The 26,336-nt window shown below is 44.8% G+C and overlaps 2 protein-coding genes across 2 annotated transcripts; one reads left to right on the forward strand and one right to left on the reverse strand.

The window, feature by feature from the left end:
- Positions 1 to 2,130: 2,130 nt before the first annotated feature.
- LOC118079287 (snaclec coagulation factor IX-binding protein subunit A-like) lies at positions 2,131 to 9,527 on the reverse strand. The gene is made up of 5 exons (XM_035103319.2): positions 9,467 to 9,527; positions 6,605 to 6,831; positions 5,683 to 5,820; positions 3,534 to 3,669; positions 2,131 to 2,213 (listed from the first exon to the last, which is right to left on the reverse strand). Exons 1-5 carry the CDS (start codon positions 9,525 to 9,527, stop codon positions 2,131 to 2,133), a joined length of 645 nt encoding a protein of 214 aa, XP_034959210.2.
- Positions 9,528 to 16,078: 6,551 nt separating this feature from the next.
- Positions 16,079 to 26,231, forward strand: FAM216B (family with sequence similarity 216 member B). Its single transcript, XM_035103311.2, has 4 exons — positions 16,079 to 16,263; positions 17,595 to 17,730; positions 20,664 to 20,784; positions 23,828 to 26,231. The coding sequence occupies exons 2-4, from the start codon at positions 17,632 to 17,634 to the stop codon at positions 23,878 to 23,880; spliced, it is 273 nt and encodes a 90-aa protein (XP_034959202.1). The 5' UTR covers positions 16,079 to 16,263; positions 17,595 to 17,631; the 3' UTR covers positions 23,881 to 26,231.
- The last annotated feature ends 105 nt before the right edge of the window (positions 26,232 to 26,336 follow it).

Raw genomic sequence — 26,336 nt, forward strand, 5'->3', positions numbered from 1 at the left:
TCCTTCACTGTTATAAGATATTATTTTAATAATCTTGGAAGATATAATTACAAAATTAGAATTGGGCATGAGTTAAACAATGTCTTTTTCCCTTGACATTTGTTGATTTTAAAAAATCCATAGGAAATTTTCATCTCATACATAAATACAGGAGACCTAATTCTTCAATGTTCTAGCAATGAAATGCATAGGACACAAAACCACATTCCCCGTGAAAATCCTTTATAGCAGTGCAATCACAATACTGGATTTGGACCAAGGTGAGCCAGCTTTATATTGTTATGAGTTTGTGGGTGCTAGAATCCCCTAAATTTGGATCCAGTAAGTGTTAGAGTCTAATTAAGACTTGTGTTTGTTAAAGTGGATACCAGACTCCTAATCCCTGGACCCATCTTCCTATATTTAGGAGATCGCCTGGGAGATGGTCCATTAAGAAGACAAAGGAAAAGTGATGAGCCATTAAGAGAACAAAGTGAATGAAATGGACCATTAGGAAGCAAAGGCTCTGAGCCAGATGGCAACGGGTACCCCTCCCTCAACTCAGAGTCAGCTAGAAATCAAAGCCACCATTTGAAGTACACTGTAAGAGTCGGCTGTGATGTGACTGAGAGGGGAAAGGGTTGCATGTTGGTAATGCTGTGATGTGTTCTAGGTCATCGTTATCCATCTATTTATGGGCCCTCTCAAAGAACCCTAAAAAGGTTAGCTAGAAAGAACTTATACTTGAGAAGCCAGGCCAACTCTACTTCAGCAAGGTATGTTCTTGGTAATTTGATCTTTAATAAGGATGCTTTCTACCACTTTTCCTCAAGCAGATGTGAAGTTAATGCACCTGTAATTTCTCATATCCTTCCTGGATACTTCTTTTTAAAACAGCCGCTTTTAGTCCTCTAACATGGAGGCTGATTCTAGGGACATGTTACATATTTCTGCAAAAAGGCTAGCAATTTCAGATTTGATTCCTTTAAGAACTCCAATGTGGATGCCATCCATATCCAGCGTTTTGTTCCTTTTTAACTTCAATATGGCCCATAAGGGTAAAGGTGTCTATTCTTTAAACACAGGCATCCCCAAACATCGGCCCTCCAGATGTTTTGGACTACAATTCCCATCATCCCTAACCACTGGTCCTGTTAGCTAGGGATCATGGGAGTTGTAGGCCAAAACATCTGGAGGGCCGCAGTTTGGGGATGCATGTTTAAACATTAAGTATCTGCCATTGACAACCATCAAATCCTGATAACCTCGGAGCATTTTTCTTTTCTTTTTTCTTTTTTGTAATTCCCTTCAACACTTTTGTCATTTGTTGACTATAAACACAATCCATTGCAATGTCCTTCTCTGCCAGATATCCATCAAGATTGTTGCACAAAGAGATGTGTTCTTGCTTTGCCCTATTTCTTTCCATGGGCTGCTGCTCAGGAGAATATCTTGGTGAATTGTGCCTCACATAGGCAGACATATCTATTATGTTTAACAAATGATACACAAGTTATAATTAAGAAAAAACAAAGGGAAGCTCTCTGTTTATACAGGACACATTGATGTATAATGCAGAGCAATTAAACATACATAACCATAATAACAAGTTTGCATTCAGCAGTGCTTTTGACAAATTTCTGTATCTTTTGTGTGTACAATGATATATACCCATGATTTTTCCATTGGATTTGCACTTCCTTTCATGTTTGTGTGACTTTTCTTTGAACTGGTGATTAAAACTACAACCATTTCTTTTTTCTTTAAACCCAATAACAGCATTCAATTAACTCTTCATGGATTTATCCGACACGCCTAAGGAGAGTGTTTTCAGCATTTGAAATGTATGACTGGGCCATTAAATGGTGAAATAAGTAATGTTTTAATGAATGATTTGTAATTATTTTTAAATTAAAGGTTTCTCATCAATATTCCTCAAATCCCCATGGAGGTTAAGTAGCACATAGATCTTGTTAAGCACTCAAATTGAGCCAGACTTTATTTAAGTAGTACGAACTCTAAATAATGGCATGTGTCAATATCTGGACCACATTGAACAAGCAGCACTTAAGCAAAAAACTTGATTTTGTCCGTGTCCATGTTTGTTAAAGCAGGTTCAGTAGAAGAGGTTGCATTATTTTTCTGTTGCAACTATGGGGGTGTAAGGTTGGGTTTGTAGCTGCAGACGAAGGGTAGCTTCTTTTTGCAATCAGAGCCGTCCCAGTTACCCTGCCCTGGAAGAAAAGCAAGTAGTGAATAAAAATAAAATAAAATCCAAGAATTCATTAGAAAAATATTATCTTTTCATCAAAAATCCCAAGCACCTTGTAAGTTTATTCAATATATATATATTGCAAACAGGAATCAATTGCTTCGCCTGAGTTTTATGCTTAAGAGAAGATTGTACATCTGCCACAAATTGGGTGAGTGATTTTCTTTCAGCAGCTCATTACTCACTTTATATGCATCTGGTGCCCTTACTATTTTAGGGGGACAGGAGATGTTACAGTTTTAGTGTGGTAGAAGTGGTTTGGACACACTAGAATGCATTTGTTTTCAGGGCATGAAATATATGTTCAAATTACTTCCACCACACACACAATGATATGGCCATCATAAAAGCCCTTTTGCTCCAGCATAAAGAACAGAATAATATATATGACCACTCTTCTGGAATTCCTCCCTGATGAATTTGTGCGCTCCAAGGCTTTCTGGAACACCAGTTATGCCCTCGATAGGTTTGCCAAACTACTTTTAAAAGCTCCAAGCACCAGAGGAACCTGGAGAATGTAAACTTTGCATTGGAATGTAAACGTTGCATTAGGGTTGTGACTGAAAATGCACCTAAGGTGGATTGTACCTAAGGAGAATATGGATATTCACCCTGAAATAAAATATTGAGTTTTATACAGGTTTGCTAACGCTTGCCAAATTTCTCAAGACATGGCAGCCACCAAATTTTCTACAGTGAAACTGAAGATGAATGTAGATGTTCATCCCAAAATGAAATCCCTGGATTCCAGGGAATCCAAAACATTTTTGACAAAATTAACATTTATTAGGCGGTTCCTCAGCGCTCCCCGCCCCTTTGCACTGATAGCTTTGACTGCATCTGTATCTTGCAATTGGGCTGTGACAGACATGTGTCTTTTTTGGTGCCGTGAAAGAGATAAACCAGCTGCTGCAGTGGTATTTCACTCTGATTTCAACTAGTTTGATAAAAAATAATGCCTAATTTGAGGAGGGTGGGAGTGGATCAGGTCTAAACTTCCTTTTTAGGGAGCCCACTCTATTCTGCAGTGGAACTTAGATGCAAATGTCCTAAAATTAACATCAGCCTGTGCTGTACCCAATGGCATTTCAACGGCACAAAGCAAACAAAACACAACAAACAAGTAAAGTGTTGTTAAATATCACTTTAGCTTAAAGCATCAATTGCCGGGAAAGTGACCAGAGGAGTATTTAATACTTAGAATTCTGAAAAGTAGAGAAAACATAACTTTCTGGGATGAACTAAACAAATACATATATCATATTTGTGGATTACAGTGTACCTCCTAGATTAATCTTCAAGCAGATGCGACTGTGCAGAAAACTGTTAATTGCTTCGCCAAAAATATGAAGAATTGAGCTCAGTGGACGCTGAAGGAAATTTGTCCCGGAGCCATCGGTCCATTCTAGCGAAGACCCCTGCAGAATAACCAAACAGGAATTGAATGAAGACCATCACACCACCCAGTAAACTGTTTAGGAATTTCCATATTCAAGCATGACTGAAACGGAATGAGCGAGAGGCGAGAGTCGTTTTCAAAGGGATGCGCACAAAAGTCTCTTGCATGAAGTGGGGTTTCCATAGTTTAAAACGGCATGAATAATGTGCGGTGCGTAATTTATCAGATGGATTCTCTGCAAACAGATCGAGTTTTTATGGAATCTGCCACTCAACATTGTTCAGTGAACACAATATATTCCAAGAATCTAAACAAAGCCTTTTAATTAGATGTCACCTAAAGCTCTAAAGTGAGAGCTGGACCATAAAGAAGGCTGGCCGCTGAAGAATTGATGCTTTTGAGTTATGGTGCTGGAGGAGACTCTTGAGAGTCCCATGGACTGAGAGAAGACCAAACCTATCCATTCTGAAGGAAATCAGCCCTGAGTGCTCACTGGAAGGACAGATCCTGAAGCTGAGGCCCCAATACTTTGGCCACCTCATGAGAAGAGAAGACTCCCTGGAAAAGACCCTGATGCTGGGAAAGATTGAGAGCACTAGGAGAAGGGGATGACAGAGGATGAGATGGCTGGACAGTGTTCTCGAAGCTATGAACATGAGTTTGACCAAACTGCAGGAGGCAGTGGAAGAAGGAGTGCCTGGCGTGCTCTGGTCCATGGGGTCACAAAGAGTCAGACATGACTAAACGACTAAACAACAACAACAACAGCTCTGCTCCATTATTAACCGTGTTAGACAGGCTTCTCTTTCAAATACTAATGGGAACTATTACTTTTAATTCTGAATGTGCTATTTCTTTAGCTGAAAACATGAGCACTGAAGTGTGGGAACATATTTCAAAGCCTGGTTCACACACTCAAGCAGAGCTGGATTCTGCACCGTAGAGGAGTTGGCACACGCTTTCCTTGCTGCAGGGCTGCGGAGGTTGATCTGAGCAGCACCCCAGATCATTAGCTCCAGCACCCACTGCAGCCCAAGCTGGACAAGAGGGTGAGGCTGCCTACCTGTCAATCACCTGATGTCACTACAGTGCTATGGCTATGGGGTGTGTGTGGCTAGCCAGATTTTTGGCCCCAGGTGAAGCCTCCAGAAGAGTGCCTTTGAGGTTTCCAGTCCCTTTGCTTGTGTATGCAAATGTGTGTGTGTGGGTGGGGGGGTGTATGTGCCAAACTGCCTCTTTGACCCAGGTGAAATAAAGCCCAGTTTCACTCCTGGTCACTGTTACACCATGCGGTAATTTTTGTCCACATGATTTGAAATTGGATTGTAAAGGCAGAGACACAGCCTGCAAAGCAGCAGCGATCAGTTGGTTGCTGTGTCTTGCAGAGTGCTCTGCAAAGGGCTCCACAAGACCCAGCAGCCTTGCATTGCACTTTGTCCCATTTGGGCTGAGCCAGCTCTTTACCTGCCCCACACCTGGCCTATGGTGTAGGGAAGGGGGGAATGACTTGGCAAGGCAATGTGTGGTGTGCACACTGTGTATGTGCCTAAAATCGCACCGTCCTGCCCCTCATTTTGAGGGGGAACCACCTATAGAAAGGGGTGATGAAGTACCTAGAGATCAATCAGAACACAGAAAGGATGGACAGCTCTTTCTTAATTAGCCACACTTTCGTTTGCCCCACTGCTTTCCCTTGGGAAACCTCTGGTTGAGCTGAGCGCTGAATCAGAGCAAACGGCAACTAGGTTTTCTGTGGATTGCTGTTTGTTCCAATTTATCGCCAAAGAGTGCAAAGGCAAAACCACTTGAATCCGTGTTTAGAAAGCATGGGACCAACAGAAGTGTGAATGAGCCCTCAGACTTATAGCACTGGGGAGAGTTCTGGGGAGAGGAGTTAGAATTGTAAAAATTGTATCTGCAAAACATTTAAGTGCCATGTTTTGCTTTGGTGATGCAACTGTGCAGTCTATTTTTTCTTCTCTTCAGAGTGGTGTGGAGTTACCATTTTTAGTGTTGTGCTAGTTGGACTTGCCTTTTGGTGGCTTCCTCCTGTCCAGAACTGGGCCGTCTGTTGTCCGTGGTAAGTCGCCAGACTCACAAGGAAGTCGTTGTGTTCTGCACTCGAGATGCTAGTCAGGTGTCCACCTGCGACTTTGCGTTGGCAAGTTCTCTGGAAAGTAAATGGGAAATGAGAAGGCAACCGAAGAAGGTGAGAAAATGCCTCAGGGAAATGCTACCGTGGTATTTTGTATCACAGAACCAGCATGAGTATCTCCATGTGAATGACCACCATTTATTCAACAGGGGCAAAATAATATGGAAGCAGTGAGTCACAAACGACCCCTTACAGGAGACTGAATGAATGGGCCACTTTTATGCCACCCAATGGTACCATTAGGGGGCACAGGTCCAGAGGGTGGGGTGGATGACAGCACCCCGTCAGCAGCAGTCACTGCAAAATCTTTCCTTTGTCTCTCCTTTCCTTTTTACTAAGCTGATACACTGCTGCAGACTGAAGCTCCCGACAGTCACGGCCACAATCTTCCTTTCCTCAGAGTGTTTTGCCTCTGGACCAGGCACCCCCAAACTGCAGCCCTCCAGATGTTTTGGCCTACAACTCCCATGATCCCTAGCTAACAGGACCAGTGGTTGGGGAAGATGGGAATTGTAGTCCAAAACATCTGGAGGGCCGAAGTTTGGGGATGCCTGCTCTGGACTCTGAGAAAGAAAGATGCTTTGGTAGGTGGGAAGGACTGGCCCCCCTTTCCCTTTTTCGTGTTTCTTTTTTGTAAAAATGCTTGAAGAACAAAACAAAGTGGAGATTTGCTTCTTCTCTGCAACCCAGGAAGGGACTTGCAGGGCAGCAGCAGTTTAGTGCAGCACCAAGTCTAAGCAAGGAAGGAAACGAGAAAGGTGAGCACCCAAGAAAATCTTCATTTTGAAGATGCCACTACCTCAGCTTCTTCCCACGTCTCTCGTTTCTGAACAAACGTGTAGCACTGGTCCAGGTAACTCATCCAGCCATCAAGGCAGCCGCCTTGGCAAAACAATTCTGGCTCGACCACAGACGAGTCACGGGCTGCTGGGACTTCGTTGTCCCTGGAAGGAGGGTTGTTCCAATCAAAAACTTTTCCCAGCAAGAACCGGCGGTCGCGGGACTTGACCTCCGGAAGCCCATTGCCTGGAAAAAAAAGTATGAAATCAGACACCCCATGATAAACACCACCTATCATTTTTAAATAAAATATGAAGACCCTAAATAGGGTGGAAATCGAAGAGTTGGCAGGCTATTCCTCTGAAGCACTTTCAAAATGGCTCAATCAGGTTTTATTCCTTCCAAAGCTGACACATTAACAACAGGTTTTATGGTCTTCCCATATAGTATTCCTATATATTGTCTTCCTAAATATATTGTTATGATATTTTTTTGGGGTGGTGGTGGTAGATCCCCCATAATCTCTACATTCAGTGAAGTGTTAGAATTTGAGCTAACTCAAACTCATGAATTTAGCAAGGGCCAGCCTGGTCACTGAAGAAGCAAAAGGCTGATTATAGCTTTTGGGGTAGGATTGTCCTTGGTCGGATGTAAACAACAGGAAGAAAAAGTGTCTTGCAATGGGCCTGAGAAACAGGTGTTGCCAGGGCGACTGGGGCTGGGGGATGCTGGAAGTGGAAGGGAAAGTGCTGTTTTGTGCAAGTGCTGCTGAGAAGGAGGAGGAGAAATTGCGTAGAACCAAGTATGCGGATGATACCCATCTCTACCTCTCTTTCAAATCGGAACCAGTGAAGGCGGTGAAGGTCCTGTGTGAGTGCCTGGAGGCGGTTGGAGGATAGATGGCGGCTAACAGATTGAGGTTGAATCCTGACAAGACAGTAGTACTGTTTTGGGGGGACAGGGGGTGTGTGTGTGTGTGTGGAGGACTCCCTGTTCCTGAATGGGGCAACTGTGCCCCTGAAGGACCAGGTGTGCAGCCTGGGAGTCATTTTGGACTCACAACTGTCCATGGAGGTGCAGGTCAATTCTGTGTCCAGGGCAGCTGTTTATCAGCTCCATCTGGTACGCAGGCTGGGAACCTACCTGCCTGCAGACTGTCTCGTCAGAGTGGTGCATGTTCTGGTTATCTCTCGCTTGGAATACTGCAGGTGGTGGCGCCCGCTCTGTGGAACGCCCTCCCAACAGATGTCAAAGAGGAAAACAACTACCAGACTTTTAGAAGACATCTGTTCAGGGAGGCTTTTAATGTTTAATAGATTACTGTGTTTTATTTTTCTGTTGGAAGCCGCCCAGAGTGGCTGGGGAAACCCAGCCAGATGGGCGGGGTATAAATAAATTATTATTATTATTATTATTATTATTATTATTATTATTTGCTCTACATGGGGCTACCTTTGAAGGTGACCCAGAAACTACAACTAATCCAGAATGCGGCAGCTAGACTGGTGACTGGGAGCGGCTGCTGAGACCATATAGCACCGGTCCTAAAAAAAACCTACATTGGCTCCCAGTACATTTCTGAGCACAATTCCAAGTGTTGGTGCTGACCTTTAAAACCCTAAACGGCCTCAGCCCAGTATACCTGAAGGAGTGTATCCACCCCATCGTTCAACCCAGACACCGAGAAGCGAAGTTACAGGGAACCAGGCAGAGGGCCTTTTCGGTAGTGGCACCCGCCCTGTGGAATGCTCTCCCATCAGAGGTCAAAGGAAAAAACAACTACCAGACTTTTAGGAGACATCTGAAGGCAGCCCTGTTTAGGGAAGCTTTTAATATATGAAGGACTATTGTGTCTTAATGTTTTGTTGGAAGCCGCCCAGAGTGGCTGGGGAAACCCAGCCAGGTGGGTGGGGTATAAATATTATTATTATTATTATTATTATTATTATTATTATTATTATTATTATCATGTGGTTGGCTGGAGCAGGCTGTGACAGAGATAGGGGAATGGTGCTTAAGATGCCTCTGAACTAATGCTTTGCTGTCGGAAAAGACAAGCTGTTCTGGAGATGTAAATGCTTTGAACTCTCTCTATAAACCGAGGTGTGTGAGTAATAAACCTTAATTCTTAAAGGTACTGGTCTCTGCTGTGCCTCATTTCCCCCCAAGGAAACATAAACCCTGGTTAAGTGCCAAAACACCCGGAATCCTGCTAATGCTTGGCAGAGATTTGGGTGGCCTGGAACAATATTGAGGTGAATGCAAAATTTTCCTTAGAGGCTGCTTGCCTCCAGTCAGCATCCGGTCAATCCCAGTACTTCATCATTACAGCCACTTAACCAAGGCATAACCCCAAACCTCACTCCCCTCTCCATTGCCAAAGCAGTGAGGAATTTCTGGGCGCAACGTACTACGGTTCTGTTTCCTTTGAGGCAATGGGAAGTTCACTGGCACTTTGTAGTACTCACATTCATTTACATATGCAGAAGTTGGTCGTAAGCATAGTTTCACAGTTCAGTCTACCCCAGTAGACCCTGCTTCCTCCATTAGGGAGAAACATGGTTCCTTCTTCGTTCCCCGGGAATCCTACAGCTCTGGCCTTTGTCTCAACTGCAGACTTAGCTTCCCCCCCTGCGTGCTGGGCTCCATGGAAGATGAAAGGATTAATCCCCTTCCTGCCTTTACCCCAGGTTATCAGCCAAAAACCTCCTTCAGTTAACACAGGAGCATGTCCTGGCAAAGATTTGTCTGAAAGGGGTGTGCAAATCAAACCACTTAGTCCAAGTTCTAAAAGTATCTAGTGTGGGAATATAGGAAAAAGTCAAGGTGATGTGTCAGAAGAAGGAGTTCACTTCAAGATCACGAGGCACTTTAATCTCACCTTCAGATACAAGGAGAAGCAGCACGCCTAGGTAGAGCATCAAAACTGAATGTGGCTTCATTGCCAGGTGGGAGCAGAACTTTCACCTACAGTGAAGGAAAGACTGTTTGCATGAACACCTGTTTTTATGTATGAAGATAAAAATTCCGATCTTCTTTCACTTAACAGGTACCTGAAATTGAACTCAGACCATTTGAAGCTCTCAATTTAATTAGTTTATTAATCGAGAAGGCACGTGCAAATCAGACATGACATGAATTTCCCAAACTGCAGATTGTGAGCTAAATTTTCAGTAAAGTGGCAGTCTCCACTAAAGTCTGATGATGAAGCAGATAGAAATGGATTACTGATCCTTCACTGTGTGAGAGAGAGACAGAGGGAGAGGGAATGCATAAAGGTGCAGAACATGTTCAGTTATTGGAGCACTAAATATGCCATGTCGGAACTTCTGTTACGTGGGAGATCTGTGGGATGTGAATAGGGATAGAAGGATCTGTCAAATTTGGTTTTCTCAGTTTTTCATTTTGCAAATCTTTTTTTAAAATCATTTTTATTGGTTTTACAAATAGGTAAAGGTAAAGGGACCCCTGACCATTAGGTCCAGTCGTGACCGACTCTGGGGTTGCGCTCTTATCTCGCATTATTGGCCGAGGGAGCCGGCGTACAGCTTCCAGGTCATGTGGCCAGCATGACTAAGCCGCTTCTGGTGAACCAGAGCAGCACGGAAACGCCATTTACCTTCCCGCTGTAGCGGTACCTATTTTCTATTGGCACTTTGACGTGCTTTCGAACTGCTAGGTTGGCAGGAGCTGGGACCAAACAACGGGAGCTCACCCCATCGCAGGGATTCAAACCGCCGATCCTCTGATCAGCAAGCCCTAGGTTCTGTGGTTTAACCCACAGCACCATCTGCGTATTTGTATTTTACAAATACAAAGTACAAATAAACAGAGAATAAAAAAATGTATCTATATAAAGAGATTCTCTGAATCTCGGGACTTCCCCCCATCTCCTCCATGGTGTCTCGTTTTAAACATCTACTACTGCATATTCATCCATACTCCAATTTTTATATCAAACCATATTATACATGGTAATTTTTACACTACAAGTGAAATCAAAATCCTGCTTTTGTTTCCATCTGCTTACAGTGGTCTCCTAAGTAACTTACAATTCCCCCCCATTCTTTTATAAAGTTTTTGTCCTCTCTCATTTTGCAAATCTTAAATGCAGTTCTCCAGATTTTGCAGCAATTCACAATTTAGAAAACAACAACCTTTGCAGAACTTCACCAGCCTTTTATTACAAATTTATTCTAATAAACACCATTTCGACCAATGTATAAATTTTTGCAAGCAATTTATCCTAACATAATATTATTTAATGTTAGTTGTTATGTTGTTTTCACTATTAATGCATGTTTAAATGCTCTCTCCCTTAACATTTGCACTTAAGTATGTAAACACTGGTTGTCAATTGCACAGCAAAATTTCAGCTGTGTTTCACTTTTCATATTGTTTTGGAAAGTTCAGATTTAATAGATTCGAATTAAAAGGAGACCTGAATCAAATCTCTCCTCCATTCCTTGATATGGGTGGTGACTCCATAAAGAGGAATATTTGCATGCCACCTTGGAAGTTTTTTCACATGTTTGAAATAAATATATGTATTTTAATGAAATGTCTATTTAGAGAAATACCTGTTTTGTAGATTGTTCTTTTTTTCTTCCCTTCTTTTAACACTAGTAATGGGCAGCAGCCTCTTTAAGTAGTATTTATCCAACTTTCGAGTGACTGGGGCTTTATCCTTTGCACAAGAAGGCTAATAGTGCATATCTTTATTTTTATACATTCTCTCCTCCTTAAGCAAAGGAGGGTGGGGGCTTGTCTTTGACACCACTGTTGGTTTAATTGATGATCCCTAACACCTTCCACAAACACATGCTTGAATCTTATTCATCCATGGAGTATGAACACAGAGAACAGACCTACCAACCAATGTAGAGCACTAGAATCCTAGAATGGCAGATTTGGAAGGTCTGCCAGGGGCAATATCTAATCCAAATCACTGCAATGAATTTATGAGCTTGCTCAAATTCTAACACTTCACTGGATGTAGAGATTATGGGGATCTGCCCCCAAACCATAAATTATAATTAGATTCATGATAGAATTGTAAAGTTGGAAGGAACCCCAGCCGTCACCTAGTCCAACCCCCTGCATTGCAGGAATCTCAACTAAAGCATCCATGACAGAGGGGCATCCCTGTTAAGGTTATGTTGAATCCTGATTCTGCCTTCTGTGGCATTCGTTACCCCTCCAAGTTTGGTGTCATCTGCAAATTTGATGAGCAGCCCCTCAAATCCTTCCTCCAAGTTGTTTCTAAAGATGTTGCACTACAACGGGCACAGGACAGACCCGAATGGCATGCCACTTGTCACTTTTTTCTAGGAGGATGGGGAACCATTAATGAGCACCAAAGGCACCACCTCCTAGGGGCTAAGCCCTTGTGGGGCCCTTGATTATTTTCAGGGAGGGGACTGACCCCCAATCATAGCTGCCAAGTCTCCCGTTTTCCCTGGGAAATCCCCGTTTCCCCAGCTGTTCCTAGCTGAAAAAACAGTTTTTTTTGTTTTCCCCCCGGTTTATTCTGGCGCGGCGGCCATTTTGGAACTGGGCGGAGCATGCTCAGAAGCGACTTTTGATGCTGCTCTGCCCAGTTCCAAAATGGCTGCAGTGCGACTTCTGGCGCGGCGGCCATTTTGGAGCTGGGCAAAGCAGCATCAAAAGTCACTTCTGAGCATGCTCCGCCCAGTTCCAAAATGGCGGCAGTGCTACTTCCGGTCTGCTATTTCTGGCCCGGTCCCTTATTTCTCTGACAGCAACTTGGCAGGTATGCCCCCAATGTCCAAAAGTAGTGGAGGAGGCCAAGTGCAGAGCCAAGCACAGCCCCAGGCCAGCTCTTCCTCCTCCTGCTGCTGCGGACGGGAAGGAGTTGGGAAGCCCCAATCCAATGGCAGCAGCAGTAACAGCAGAGGACTCATAGCCATTGAAGGTGTGCTGCTGCTGCTGCTGCACTGCAGCCATGCTTGGCTCTGCCCCAGCTCCTCTGATGTCCTGAAATAATGCGTCCGAAGTCATGTGAAGCACTCCGCCAGCCCCCACATTCTTCTTCGGAAGCTGGCGCCTCTGATGGGTTTGGTTAGTCAACCAGCTAAAGATCCACCCTAACAGTTACCTCGTCCAATTCACATCTGACCAGCTTCCATTGCAAGAATATAATGGAGGGATATAATGTCAAAATCCTTGCTGAAATCAAGATTCGCTATGTCCACAGCATTCCCTTGAGCCATACCTGCCAAGTTGCTGTCAGAGAAATAAGGGACCGGGCCAGAAATAGCAGATCGGAAGTAGCGCTGCCGCCATTTTGGAACTGGGCGGAGCATGCTCAGAAGTGACTTTTGATGCTGCTTTGCCCAGTTCCAAAATGGCCGACGCGCCAGAAGTCGCACTGCAGCCATTTTGGAACTGGGCAGAGCAGCATAAAAAGTCGCTTCTGAGCATGCTCCGCCCAGTTCCAAAATGGCCACCATGCCAGAATAAACCAGGGGAAAACAAAAAAAAATCCATTTTTTCAGCTAGGTACAGCTGGAAAACCGGGGATTTCCCAGGGAAAATGGGAGACTTGGCAGCTATGCCTTGAGCCACCACAGTTGTAACTCAAAAGGAAGGAAGGAAGGAAGGAAGGAAGGAAGGAAGGAAGGAAGGAAGGAAGGAAGGAAGGAAGGAAGGAAGGAAGGAAGGAAGGAGGAGATTTGTCTGGCATGCCTTGTTGTTGAGAAAAAACAGACAAAAAAGTCCCAGTTGGTCAACCATTGTGGCACCAACCGATCCAGACCTACTTTGCTTGCCCTGAGCTGCCACATATGTGTGAGAAGAAGGCCGAAAGGAAAAAGGGAATAAAATCTGCATCTACACTTGCCCTCTTAAACAACTTTCCTTTCAGGATGTTAAATAATGGAGAGGAGGACCAGTTGAAGCTCCATTAAGCACACACATTTTCCTGCTCTTATGTCCATTTGTTAAGTCCTGTTCTAACAATCCTAATGGTGACTGAACACCCTTGAGTGGCATCTACTGATCACACAAAACAAAGCGCACCAATTGAACATATGTTTGAGCTGATGAATTTGTTTGAGAGCCAAATATTTACCAAGAGGGCTGCAGAAAAATCCTCATTCTGCACCTTTCTTTACAGTCACACATGGACTTCCCACCAGTTTTCGGAGGGCGGAGGGCAGAGGAACCGTTTTGAAGAAATGATTCTTAAGGACCACAGGCCCAATTAAAACTTCAGCAGGATGGGCCAAGAGACCCCAGTCTCTGTTTGAAGGAGTCCTCTGTTTGAAGGGCTGTCCAGTCAAGTTTGATTTAAAGATTTAAAAACTTAAAAACAAACAACATCGTAATAAAGGAGAGTAGCAGCCTATCAAATTAGCACCTGGAGAAAAAGACCAAGCCCACAAGCCATCTGGTCAAGGTCCACCCCACTGTGGTGAGATGTATTGTATTTAATTTAAACTATAGCATTCACTTCTAAATTTGTATCCATACGTATAAATCAGCACATGCAAATTTATGCAAATGAGTGCCCTTTTTTTAAGGCAGTGCATATGTGAGCACCTTAAATGGGGCATGCCCCTTGGTAGCTCAGTAAGTAAAGCAAATGTTTGTGGTCCACTTTATCAGATGTATTAAGTGTATTCCTCAGATATATACAAATGAAATGAACTTTTTGAATTATTATTTTTTAGGAAATGAAATGGGCAGTCTTTTGCTCTCAGTTGCAGTTTCCAAGGTGGCTTTTCATCTAAAGAACAAACGAAACAAAAAAAAATCTATTGGGCAGGGGAGGGGGGTCAGGGAGAAACCCACCCCTGAGTCAGGTTGCTATACATTCTGTACTGACCACAGCAGGAACTTCAGAAGTTTCAGCAAATCCGAACATAAATCCATACTTTGCTTTGAAACTCACTTTGCTTCATTTCTCAGCCTATCTTTGGATGGATGGCGACAGCATGCAAATGTAACAAATAAATGCATTTGGGAGCAGAGCTCACAATGCATCTGTTTGTATGGAACTTTTTAGAATGTTGTTTTCTGCAGAGTTTGGACGGGAGAGTTACAGAACAATATTTACAAATACGGTTGTTAATGGAGAAATCTGAGGGCTCCCTTGGACAAAAAAACAAGGACACCAGCCAGGAATACCAGAGCTAAACAGCAGCCAGTAGGCTTGGTCTTCATTGAAGACTGTCGCAACAGAACTCCCACCTGCCACCAGGTGAAACAAGATGGAAGCCTGGTACAAAAGAGAACCCAAACTTTTATTAGCTGCTAATCCCCATGTTAGGGACCCAGGTGGCGCTGTGGTTAAACCACTGAGCCTAGGGCTTGCTGATCAGAAGGTTGGCGGTTCGAATCCCTGTGACGGGGTGAGCTCCCGTTGCTTGGTCCCAGCTCCTGCCAACCTAGCAGTTCGAAAGCACGTCAAAATGCAAGTAGATAAATAGGAACCGCTACAGTGGGAAGGTAAACGGCGTTTCCATGTGCTGCTCTGGTTTGCCAGAAGCAGCTTTGTCATGCTGGCCACATGACCTGGAAGCTATACGCCGGCTTCCTCGGCCAATAATGCGAGATGAGCGCGCAACCCCAGAGTCGGTCACGACTGGACCTAATGCTCAGGGGTCCCTTTACCCTTTACCTTTAATCCCCATGTTACACTCTCCCAACTACATCACTTAGACATCATGGTTACATCATGAAAGGGGAGATCTGGTGGCAGTAATCTGAGCATCCTGGACCCTGCCCCATTCCTCCGCTTGCCCTCCACCACAAACCCATCAAGTGTAACAAAAGAGATATATACATTTCCCTGTTTCCCAGCCAAGTTAATCACACCCTTTTGTCTTCATCTGGGTTTGTTATTTCTGGCATGGCTACCTGTCTGGCACTCAGGTATCAGGATGCCAGGGATTATCACTCAGGCAGAGAGGCTGCTGAGTAGCTGAGCTCACATGTCCATATGAATTTCTGAAGTGAGCCAGTACACAGATACATTTATTTATCAGTGATTGTGCTGATTTTTGGTAGTGGGCTGCATGTGCATGGTATCTGCTGGAGGAGCACCCCCCCCCAACAGGTAAAGGAATGTTCACCACATAAAGGCTACAGCATCAAGTGATGGATTCCTTGCATGAAATGCTAATCTCAGATCAGCTACTGTGTACAGAGTGCTGCTATCACCTGACACCTTCACTCCAAACCACAATAATTTTAATTGGAGGAAGGTCACATGTTCAGCTGAGCGGTTGGAAGAGATGTGTGCATTTTTCTTCCCACAAGTGTCATTTTCCTGCTTACAAATTAGCATATGTCCACCGCACAAAGGCTGTCGATTGTTTAGTTTCGTTGCTTGGAGAAAACCAAATCCATAATGGTCAGACGTGTATACTAGGGAGAAACATGTTGACAAAATGAATGGACCAATTGGCGGGTTCCTTTGGGCATTCAGCCATGCTCAGTTCCCACCCCCCTCTCACCCCCACCCGTTGCTAGGATAGTTGTCAACAGAGCAGGAAGTTCCTGGGAGATAACAAATCTAATTTTAATAATTGTCTCGTGAAGAAAAAGTGCTGCAGCATTCCAAGGGTGACCGATGAATCTGGCTTCATATGGAATCTTTTAAATTCCAGCAATCTGGAGGAGGAGGCTACAGATTTGCAGAGCAATACCTGGGTTAGTTGAATGTTTCAGCCTATGTATATTTAAACATGTAAAATTCGAAGCAATTTAAATTGTGGTGCTGGTGGGCATTTTAGTCCTCAGCAAGCCATTTTTTTAAGTGTCATGAAGTTTCCAGCATTACTTTGGCCAGAATTAAAAGGGAATCTTGAGCAATCACCTGTGTAGAAAATGTAATTATATGATAAGGTTTAGTAACTAGGTGACATCATTACTCATTAATTATGCCAAGGGTTCAAGAGTAATCCTATGTTCAAGGGTATTTTATAAGCTCCTCCCTCATTTTATTCTCACAAGTACCTTATAAAGCAGATTAAAATGAAGGAGTGACTATCCCAAGAGGGCTGAGTTATGATTTGAACCCCATTTTCAGCATGGTTCAGGGTTGTTGTTTTTTAGGCTTTTGATTTTGTCCCTGTGCATAGATTGAACCTATTTTAAACTGAATAATGTTGCTCATAATCCCTTTCTGTGGAATAGCCAATTTGGGCAAATTGAAGGTTGCATTGCTGTTTGCTCCGATTCGGCAGTAAAGAGCGGGTTTTCCTGCGGGAAAGCGGCAGAGCGAAACGAAAAGTGTTTGGACACGGATCAAGAAAGCATGGTCTCGTGGCTAGAAAGTGCAGAGCAAAGAGGTCTGGACCAGGAGAAGGTTCACAATGCAAGAATATAAATGCTCAGACGAAAGGTTCCTCTAGTGCAGCACCTTGCTCCCTGCATTGGCCAAGGAGAGGCCTACATAGGACAGACCTCCTCAGGTGGCTCCCGTTTGACAAGGTGTGTGGTGCCTTGAGTGCTTGACTGGGGAAACGGAACTCCATGCCTTTGCTCGTAAATGAAACGGAGCTCTCAACCAAGCTCAGACATCGAAAAATTGCCTGCTGTAAGGATAAAAATGGGAGGAAAGAGAGCAATTTGCCCTGAAGTCACCGGAGAAGAAGTAAACAAGTAACTTTGGGGAAAGTGTCACAATTGGGATCAAACAAACACAGTACCACTGACACAGATCAACCAGTCACCTCTTTTTTAAGGAAAGGGATCTGTGTCTTTCGTAGCATGCACACTTGGCATCGAAGACCACAGAATTAGTGATCAGCCTGTGCAGAGAGGCCCAAGGATCTGCCAAGACCCACAGGTCTTCCTGAATAAAATAAGCACATGGGGCCTGAAATATGGGAGCCCCTTACAACCTTCCTTAATGGAATTTGAGGTGCAACCTAAAAAATAATTGTTCAGTTTCACCTTGGCTACATGGTTCTTTTTAGGAAACAAAGGCATGCCTCTCAATGAGAGCACAATTGACTCACTTTTCTCTCTCACCGCAGGTTGATTTACCTTCCGTTGCATGGAAACAGGATAAGGATGGGAGACAACTGGAAAAGAAAGCCCAGCGTCTGCCATGGTCCTATACTTCCACGAATACAGATCCCTTCATCTGCTCAGGACACCTCCTTAATGAAGGTATCTGAGGAGGACTGCTGACGTTAGAGCTGTGCCAATCTCACGACCTAACCCCTTCTGCGATTTTATTAAATAAAACAGTTCTTAGTGCTTAGAAGGGTCTCCCGTTCTCAGTGCAGAGTGGGTCACCTGTCTTCTTTCACGGTGCCATCCTCAATGGGCTGCACCCTGACGCCTCCCTTAGCACCTGCAGGGGGGGGCCATGCCTCCCCGTCACGGTCTGGTTGGCGGGCGATTGAAGCCCTGACTGAGGACGTCAGGACCAGAGGCAAGATGGTGGTGTAGAAGCAGGAACAGGTGCAGGGTTGAGGGTCCAGCAGCAGGCAGTTGCGGGGTCAAGGAGCAAGGCAGAGGCCAAAGTCTGGGAGTCAATGAGCAAGGCGTCAGCAAGGCAAAGGTCCAAGGGTCGAGGATCAAGGAGTCGGCAAAGCAGAGGGTCTAAGTGTCGAGGATCAAGGCATCAGCAAGGCAAGGGTCCAAGGAGCGAGAGGCCAGAGGCAACCAGGCAGGGGTAGCGTTGCTGTGGCAAAGAGCTGAAGGGAAATGCTGAGCTTTTATCCCTCCCAGCTCTTGCCACCAGGTGCAGTGAGGTATCAAGTGGCCTCACCTGAGTGGCCACTCCTTGCCTCTCCAGCACAAGCTGAGGCAGGCCCCAGTCCTGCAAAGCACTACAGGCCCCAGAGCCCGACTCCTGCCCATACTCCTGACACCCCCTTTATTTCATTTCATTTTAATTTATTTTTAATATGTGAGAGTGTGTGTACATGCCTCTAATCTCCCTGAATGCTTCTGGGCCACACCTAGGCCTAAAGAGTTCCATAAGAAAACAGAGTGCTAAAATTGCCCACCAATGAACACCAGTGCTGTGTCCCATTGTCCAATGTCCATCTCCCCCATTTCCCAGGGGAGCGCTGCCATTTGCAAGACTCCCCCAAATTACTGCTTTTTGGAGAAGTAGGGATGGAAGACTGTTACAGTCATACTTCGGTTTAAGTACGCTTCGCTTCGAGTACTTTCAGTTTAAGTACTCCGCGTACCCATCTGGAATGGATTAATCCACTTTCCATTACTTTCAATGGGAAAGTTCGCTTCAGGTTAAGTACGCTTCAGGTTAAGTACGGACTTCCAGAACCAATTGTGTACTTAAACCGAGGAACCACTGTATTTCCAGCTCTCCCAGCTTTTTGTTTTTCCCATCTTGAATTCGGTTCTCACATTTCTGCAGCTATTTGCAAGTCTGTATTTAAAATCCCTGGTGAAAATTCACCAGCATTTTTAGTGTGAACAAACACATTTTTATGCAGTTTTGACTAATGTACACTTTCTTTGCAAGCAACGATCCCAAATGTTATGCATTTTTGTATGTTACCTTCATTAATATCCATTCCTATTAGTGCACAATTTCCTCGGATACCGGTATGTGCATTTTGTAAACACTGTTTGGAGAACTGCACCACATAATAAGAGTAAGTGAAAATCTCGATGGACAGCTGTGTTTTAGTTCATGTACTGTTTCAGGACGTGTGGATTTGATAGATTTGTCTTTAAATGAGAAGTGAAGCTTGCAGGCTGCACGCACAGTCTTCGTGGCAAGAGGATTGAAGCCCTCCTTGCCATCTAGGGGAAGGCAGGGGCCAGACCAGGAGTATTCTAGTCCACCCCGAAGGTCTGGCATCCCTAGGCCTCTCTGGTTTATCTCAAATGGTTTGCCCCAAATGCCTGGGGGAATTAGGGTGTTTTTACTTGATAACGTGGGTGGTACTGTGGTCTAAACCACTGAGCCTAGGGCTTGCCGATCGGAAGGTCGGCGGTTTGAATCCCTGCGATGGGGTGAGCTCCCATTGCTCGGTCCCAGCTCCTGCCCACCTAGCAGTTTGAAAGCACGTCAAAGTGCAAGTAGATAAATAGGCAGGAAGGTAAACGCCATTTCCGTGCACTGCTCTGGTGCACCAGAAGCAGCTTAGTCATGCTGGCCACTTGACCCGGAAGCTGTACAGCTGTTCCCTCGGCCAGTAAAGCGAGATGAGCGCCGAAACCCCAGAGTTGTCCGTGACTGAACCTAACGGTCAGGGGTCCCTTTACCTTTACCTACTTGATGACAGAAACCCACGCTTTTCTCACCGCTCAGGGTGACAAAGAGCCACTCTCACCACCAATTGTAAGACCTGGGAGAAGAATACAGCCAGGTTCCAAGCCATGAAGGACTTTATAAACCACTACTAAAACCTTGAATTGGACCATAGCTGCCAAGTCTCCCGTTTTCCCTGGGAAATCCCCGTTTTTCCAGCTGTTCCTAGCTGAAAAAACGGATTTTTTTGTTTCCCCCCGGTTTATTCTGGCGCGGTGGCCATTTTGGAACTGGGCGGAGCATGCTCAGAAGTGACTTTTGATGCTGCTCTGCCCAGTTCCAAAATGGCGGCAGTGCAACTTCTGGCGTGGCAGCCATTTTGGAACTGGGCAAAACAGCATCAAAAGTCACTTCTGAGCATGCTCTGCCCAGTTCCAAAATGGTGGCAGTGCTACTTTCGGTCTGCTATTTCCGGCCCGGTCCCTTATTTCTCTGACAGCAACTTGGCAGGTATGAATTGGACCCCGTAGCAGTCAGGCAGCCAGCTCAAATCCCACAATATTGGTGGTTATATGACCACATGCCAAAGCGCCATTCAGTCATCATTCTACACCAGCTGCAATCTCTGGACTATTGTCAAAGGCAGCCCAATGTAGAATACATGATAGGAATCTTGCTTTGCAGCCCTGGCTATTTTCTACCTCAGCATGTTTCTGCCTTCGTTGCTTTGCTTTTTCCATGATAAAAGAAGGAGCGGAGGAAGTCAAGGGTCCTTATACATTCTCATTTTGCATTGTTTGGGTGGTGGTGGTGGGGTTGGGGTGCTGTTTGCCATCTGTAACTAGTCTAGGCCTTGTTCCGACAGGATTTGAAAAGAGGACAGCAGCGCTACTTTTACAGCATTATGAGAATATATGACAGCGAAGCGCCGAGGGAAATGTTGTACCATCGGTATGTGATCAATCTCCAGCGCCAGAACGCGCAGGGTGAGTTCCAGCCAAGGCAGCTCCTTGCATCAGCAGCTCCGAGAAATTGGAGAGCGGCAGAGAAAATCCGGAGACTTGAGGGGATTATGAGGCAAGGTTTATGGGCCATGAAGGTACATCAGACACACAGCCGGAGCACATGGTGGTTTATAGGCAGAGTTCACACAGTCTTCAGCCAAGAGGCTCTGTCGTTCTCAGCAGGGACGAGGGGAAGAACAGGCAGTGAAATGATGTAGGTCTGGCGTTATTTATGCTACACTCATCCACTGTGCAGTTTGTCTTCGGCTCCTCTCCACAGAAATGATACAAACACACAGAGAGACAGCTGAAAGATAAATGCTTTAGAATAAATGTTTAGCTCTTGTAGCTGCCTTAAAAAAAAATCAAACCAACACATTTCTACCAAATGCACAAAAGCCCGGGGGCTTTCCTCCACATGTCTCCCAAACGCTAGATGTTGAAACTAGGATTGGAAACCTTCTATAGGAGAGCCACTCAGGAACAAACACTTCAGAATGAAGAGTTAGCATGAAAAGGATTGTGTGATCAGTTCTGTGATTCAGAAAAGACGGCTTCTGTGTTCTCCCAGACTTTTCATGTTCAATTCAAGGTTTTATCTGAGTGGTACAAGCCGTGTTTTGCATACAAAAGGTCAATGTTTCCCAAACGTGGGCTTCCAGCTGTTGTTGGATTACAACTCCCATCATCCCTAGCTAGCGGGACCAGTGGTCAGGGATAATGGGAACTTTAGTCCCTAGACAGCTGGAGACACAAGTTTGAAACATCCTGACCTCGATTGAGTCCTGAGCATCTTCAGGTAGCAAGCATGACCCCATCAGTCAGCCGGGTCAGACACTGGCTGAGGACCTCCTCACCAGCCCAATCCACCAGATCCTAGATCAGGCATAGGCAAACTCTGCCCTCCAGAGGTTTTGGGACTACAACTCCCATCATCCCTAGCTAACAGAACCAGTGGTCAGGGACGATGGGAGTTGTAGTCCCAAAACATCTGGAGGGCCGAGTCACCTGCCATCTTAAGTTGCCGTTAATGCAATGCCCTGACCGATGTAACTTAAGGGTAGGTTTCCATGAGACCTAAGATGGCAGGCAGCCAACCACAGATGGGAGCCAAGCCTAGCTCCCATCCCAAGTGCCCCTGTTGAAGCACGTTTGGGGGCTGCTGGAGGGTGGTGAGTGACCCGACTGTGGCAAAAGCAGGGGAGGTCACCCCAACAGCGAGTGTTGGCCATGGCTGCCACGAGCAGGGCAGAGCCCCGTCCTGGTTGGGAAGCACCGGGGGCCCAGAACCAGCACCACGCCAAGAGCCCCCCAGAAGTCTCATGCTGTCCCTGCTGTTTATTTTATTTATTTGTCACTTACTATACACACACACACACAGAAATTTGTTTCAAAGCAAGGGCTGAGAATAACCTGCAGCTGAAACTCTGTGGAGCTGCTTCCAGTCAGTGCATTATAGACAACGCTGAGCTAGATGGACCTGTATTCTGCTGTAGTATCTGCTCCCTGTATTGTTTTGGCAGGAGAATGCAGACTTTCTAGCATTAACTGTAAGGTAGGAGAAACAGGTGGCGCTGTGGGTTAAACCACTGAGCCTAGGGCTTGCTGATCAGAAGGTCGGCGGTTCGAATCCCTGCAACGGGGTGAGCTCCCGTTGCTCGGTCCCAGCTCCTGCCCACCTAGCAGTTCAAAAGCACATCAAAGTGCAAGTAGATAAATAGGGAGACCGCTCCGGCGGGAAGGTAAACGGTGTTTCCGTGCGCTGCTCTGGTTCGCCAGAAGCAGCTTTGTCATGCTGGCCACATGACACGGAAGCTGTCTGCGGACAAACGCCGGCTCCCTCGGCCTATAGAGCGAGATGAGCGCCACAACCACAGAGTCGGACACGACTGGACCTGATGGTCAGGGGCCCCTTTACCTTTATCGTTTCGGCAGGAGAATGCAGACTTGCCATTTCTAGCATTAACTGTAAGGTAGGAGAAACAGGTGCAATTACTTGTTCCTGGAGCCATTTCCTGGAGATGGCAGATGATTAAACGTGGGAGAACCCAGACCTGTGCACAGAAAGACAGGCCTGGATTTCTTTCTTTTCTTTTTCGCTGATTAGGATGGCTGGGTTTTAAAATAGGATTTATAGAAGAGAAATGAGCAAAGTCCCAGCCTCAGAACTGCAGGTGTAAAACAAATGAATGATTTAGCCTTGTAGTGCTTACTATTTTGTCAAAACCTTTAATGCGAAGGCCCTAGTTACAAACCAAATATGAAGTTCAGAAAATCCTATTTGTCACAGGAATAACAAAAATGCATGGGCAAAACAGAAGCAGTTAACAGGGGAGTAAAATCAGATGTCATTATTCTGCGAAGTATGCATTATCTATTTTATGTTCTGCTTAACTCTGATTGATTAAATTAGAGGCAGCCTTCCCATTAAACTGGATTTATTACGAGAACAAGGTAACTCTCGCTACCTAGTGCTAAGAAGCATCTTTCTTAAAGGAACGGCTTTCCCTTTCCCCCAACTCTTTGGGAAACAGGCTGGTCCCCTTTCAAACTATTTGATTGCACCCGATGTCAGGAGGCTTGCTTGTGTAAATTAGAGACAAAACAGCAGATCTAAAAGGAAAGAGGGAGTCGGAACGTTCATCTCACAATTAAGGCTCCACAAAGTAGGTCTTTCCCATCTTTCACTCCTGCAATCATTGGAAACCATGTCACATCGCCACAGGACAACGGCTGACAGCAGAAGGCTCACCAACTCCTTTTGCAATTACCGTTGTTATTTTCTGACTCCACGGTCTGTGCATGGCAGGGAGCCCTATTCATTCCATCAACTTTTATGGCCTCCCCTGCACATGCTGACTAATGTGATGACACCAGACCAGTTGTTCAGCTGTCCTGGACACTTTTGCCAGCCCAAAGGAGTAACTGGCCATCAGAATAATGCACTGTTTGTCCCCTCGTCCCCATGTATTTATGCACGGGTGCCTTTGACAATTATTGACTCCTTAAAAAATATTTTTTTAAGGGCTCATCACAAAGCAGCAAGTCAAATATTATGCATCCTACCTGAAAGATTAAAAAAAAAAACCCCGCAGAGGAATCAAGGCTGGGAACTGCACCTCCCTTGAAGACAGACCTCGGGAAGGCAGAGCTCCATTTCTGTAATTAAATGTGAATCAAAGAAACCAGAGATGACTCACAGTCAGTGAAAAAGGATGAATCACTTTTCTTCCGTGAGAATTGGACACTTAATGTTACATCCAGAAGTTGTGCTAGGTGCATATACAAAACAAGCTGGTAACTCGTCTTTCTGTTTTTATTTTATTTTTAAATGCACATTCTCTTCTAGGAAAAAAGTGCTCAAAATTTCTGTAATTTTGCATGCATTATATGAAAATAGATATTTGAAATCTTGCAGAATTTGCCATTTTGTGCCATGGAGGGGGGGGGGATGGTATGGGGAAATGTGAAATAAGGAGACTCGGGATAAATGGGGGGCAGTGGACACTTATTTGAATGCAGAATGTTCCTGTTCCTAAACTTGCTTGTTTTCAAACACATGTGTGCTGCGCGCACACACACGCACACACACAAACACCCACACACACACCTCCCCCCTATAGACACATATACATGAGGGCTAAAAACATGCGCAAATAAAATGAAAGTGGTGATTCAGTGTAAGATTTTGCCTGAGGAGGAATTTGTATCCTCTTATCTTGCCGATCAGAAGGTCGGCGGTTTGAATCCCCACAACGGGGTGAGCTCCCGTTGCTCGGTCCCAGCTCCTGCCCACCTACGGTAGCAGTTCAAAAGCACGTCAAGTGCAAGTAGATAAATAGGTACAGCTCCGGTGCGAAGGTAAACAGCATTTCCGTGCGCTGCTCTGGTTCGCCAGAAGCAGTCATGACCCGGAAAAATTGTCTGCGGACAAACGCCGGCTCCCTCGACCAGTAAAGCGAGATGAGCACGCAACCCCAGAGTCCTCCGCAACTGGACCTAACAGTCAGGGGTACCTTTACCTTTACCTTTATCTGCAATCACAGCTCTGAACTACTTGGTAAAGATGTGTACAAAACGGATGTCATCTTATAGAGAGGAGCCTGTTCAGAGTGGGCCCTCTGAGCGATGGTATAGGACAGACTGCTTAAAGCTTCTGACTGCAGAATGGAAATTACAGGTTAACACTGGATGCATTACAATGATGTGTATGGAAACGGACACTCTAAGTTTGTCTCTGACACCTTTAAATTAATTTCCAGCTTTAAATAAGAAATGAAATATGTAACAAATGCAAATAAAATTTAATATCGATGTGCATACTGACAGGGGAAAGCGTCACCAGTTGTTTTCCGGCAGATGGCTTTCTTTCTGAAAAAGCTGCTCCATAAACCTTTATTACGGTCTATTTTTGTGCTTTTTTGGAAACTGACACATAATCATGCATTTTGCATCAGCCCAGTGGGTTCCTCTAGATGACCTGTTTACTGACTAGCATTCATCCTGATTTGCTCATACTGTACAAAGCTTACATGAAAGTTAGATTATATCCCGTTTTTACTGAACATTTGTTTTGATGTGGGGAGGCTATATGACAATGAGCATTTGTTCTGCATTCATCCTGCTTCGCTTGCAGGGTGTTTACATGTATTTCCATTAACCATTCATTCATCCCACACTTTTCAGTGCAGAATGCGTTTAATCCACTTTAATTGGTAGTCATAAAGTCCCCAGTCTGCACTTGAATCCCTCCTACAAAATGCTGAACGTGTTAAACATGAGATTAGATCCCGAATGAAAATCCTGTTTGCTAAAGGAATGGTTTAGCTTCCTTCCTTTTCATTCCAGCTGCATCCTCCTGACAGCCAAGTGTGTCTCTACCAGGTTTAGTGCCTCTCTTCTTTAGCTTTGTTGCTTTCCAGGGTCCTGCCGTAAAACTTTGCAAGAGGTTGGTTGTCAGTGAAATATGGCTGCTCTGATAAAAGCAAGCGGATGCGCCTCATTCCAGAGCTTTCATTTTCACTTTTTGTGCACCCCATTTCTTAGCCTGTTATTTGGCCACAATTACTTCCCTCGTTTTACCCTGACTTTCTTCCTACAACTGCTCTTTAAGTCCAAAAAATACCTAATGTTGATCCAACAAAGTCAGGCTGCCTAGGATACTATCCAGGAAAGTCTATTCCTGCCAGTAGTGTGTGCAATGTAGCCTAGCTTTTGCTGTGCCTACGTTCCCCTTCCTGCCTGTTGCTGAAAATTCTCCATCCATACCTGGAAAAAGGTAGCTGGGCCTAATTCATACGTAACCTTTTTCACAGTGTGGACAAATTTCCTTACATGGATAGCCTCCACAAGTCATACCGGTATTTGCAATAGATGTTTTCAGCACTGGCAAATTTTAGGTAACAATCTTAGCTTCCATTTTCCCCTGTATAAATTGTCATTGTATTGATCATATATATATAAAATATTGTGAATGATTCTGTAGCATAGAGCAATTTATGGAGCAGAATCAAGGAGGTTACTGGTAGTTATTT

Source organism: Zootoca vivipara, chromosome 8, assembly GCF_963506605.1.
Source record: "Zootoca vivipara chromosome 8, rZooViv1.1, whole genome shotgun sequence".
NCBI classification, from domain to species: Eukaryota; Metazoa; Chordata; class Lepidosauria; order Squamata; family Lacertidae; genus Zootoca; species Zootoca vivipara.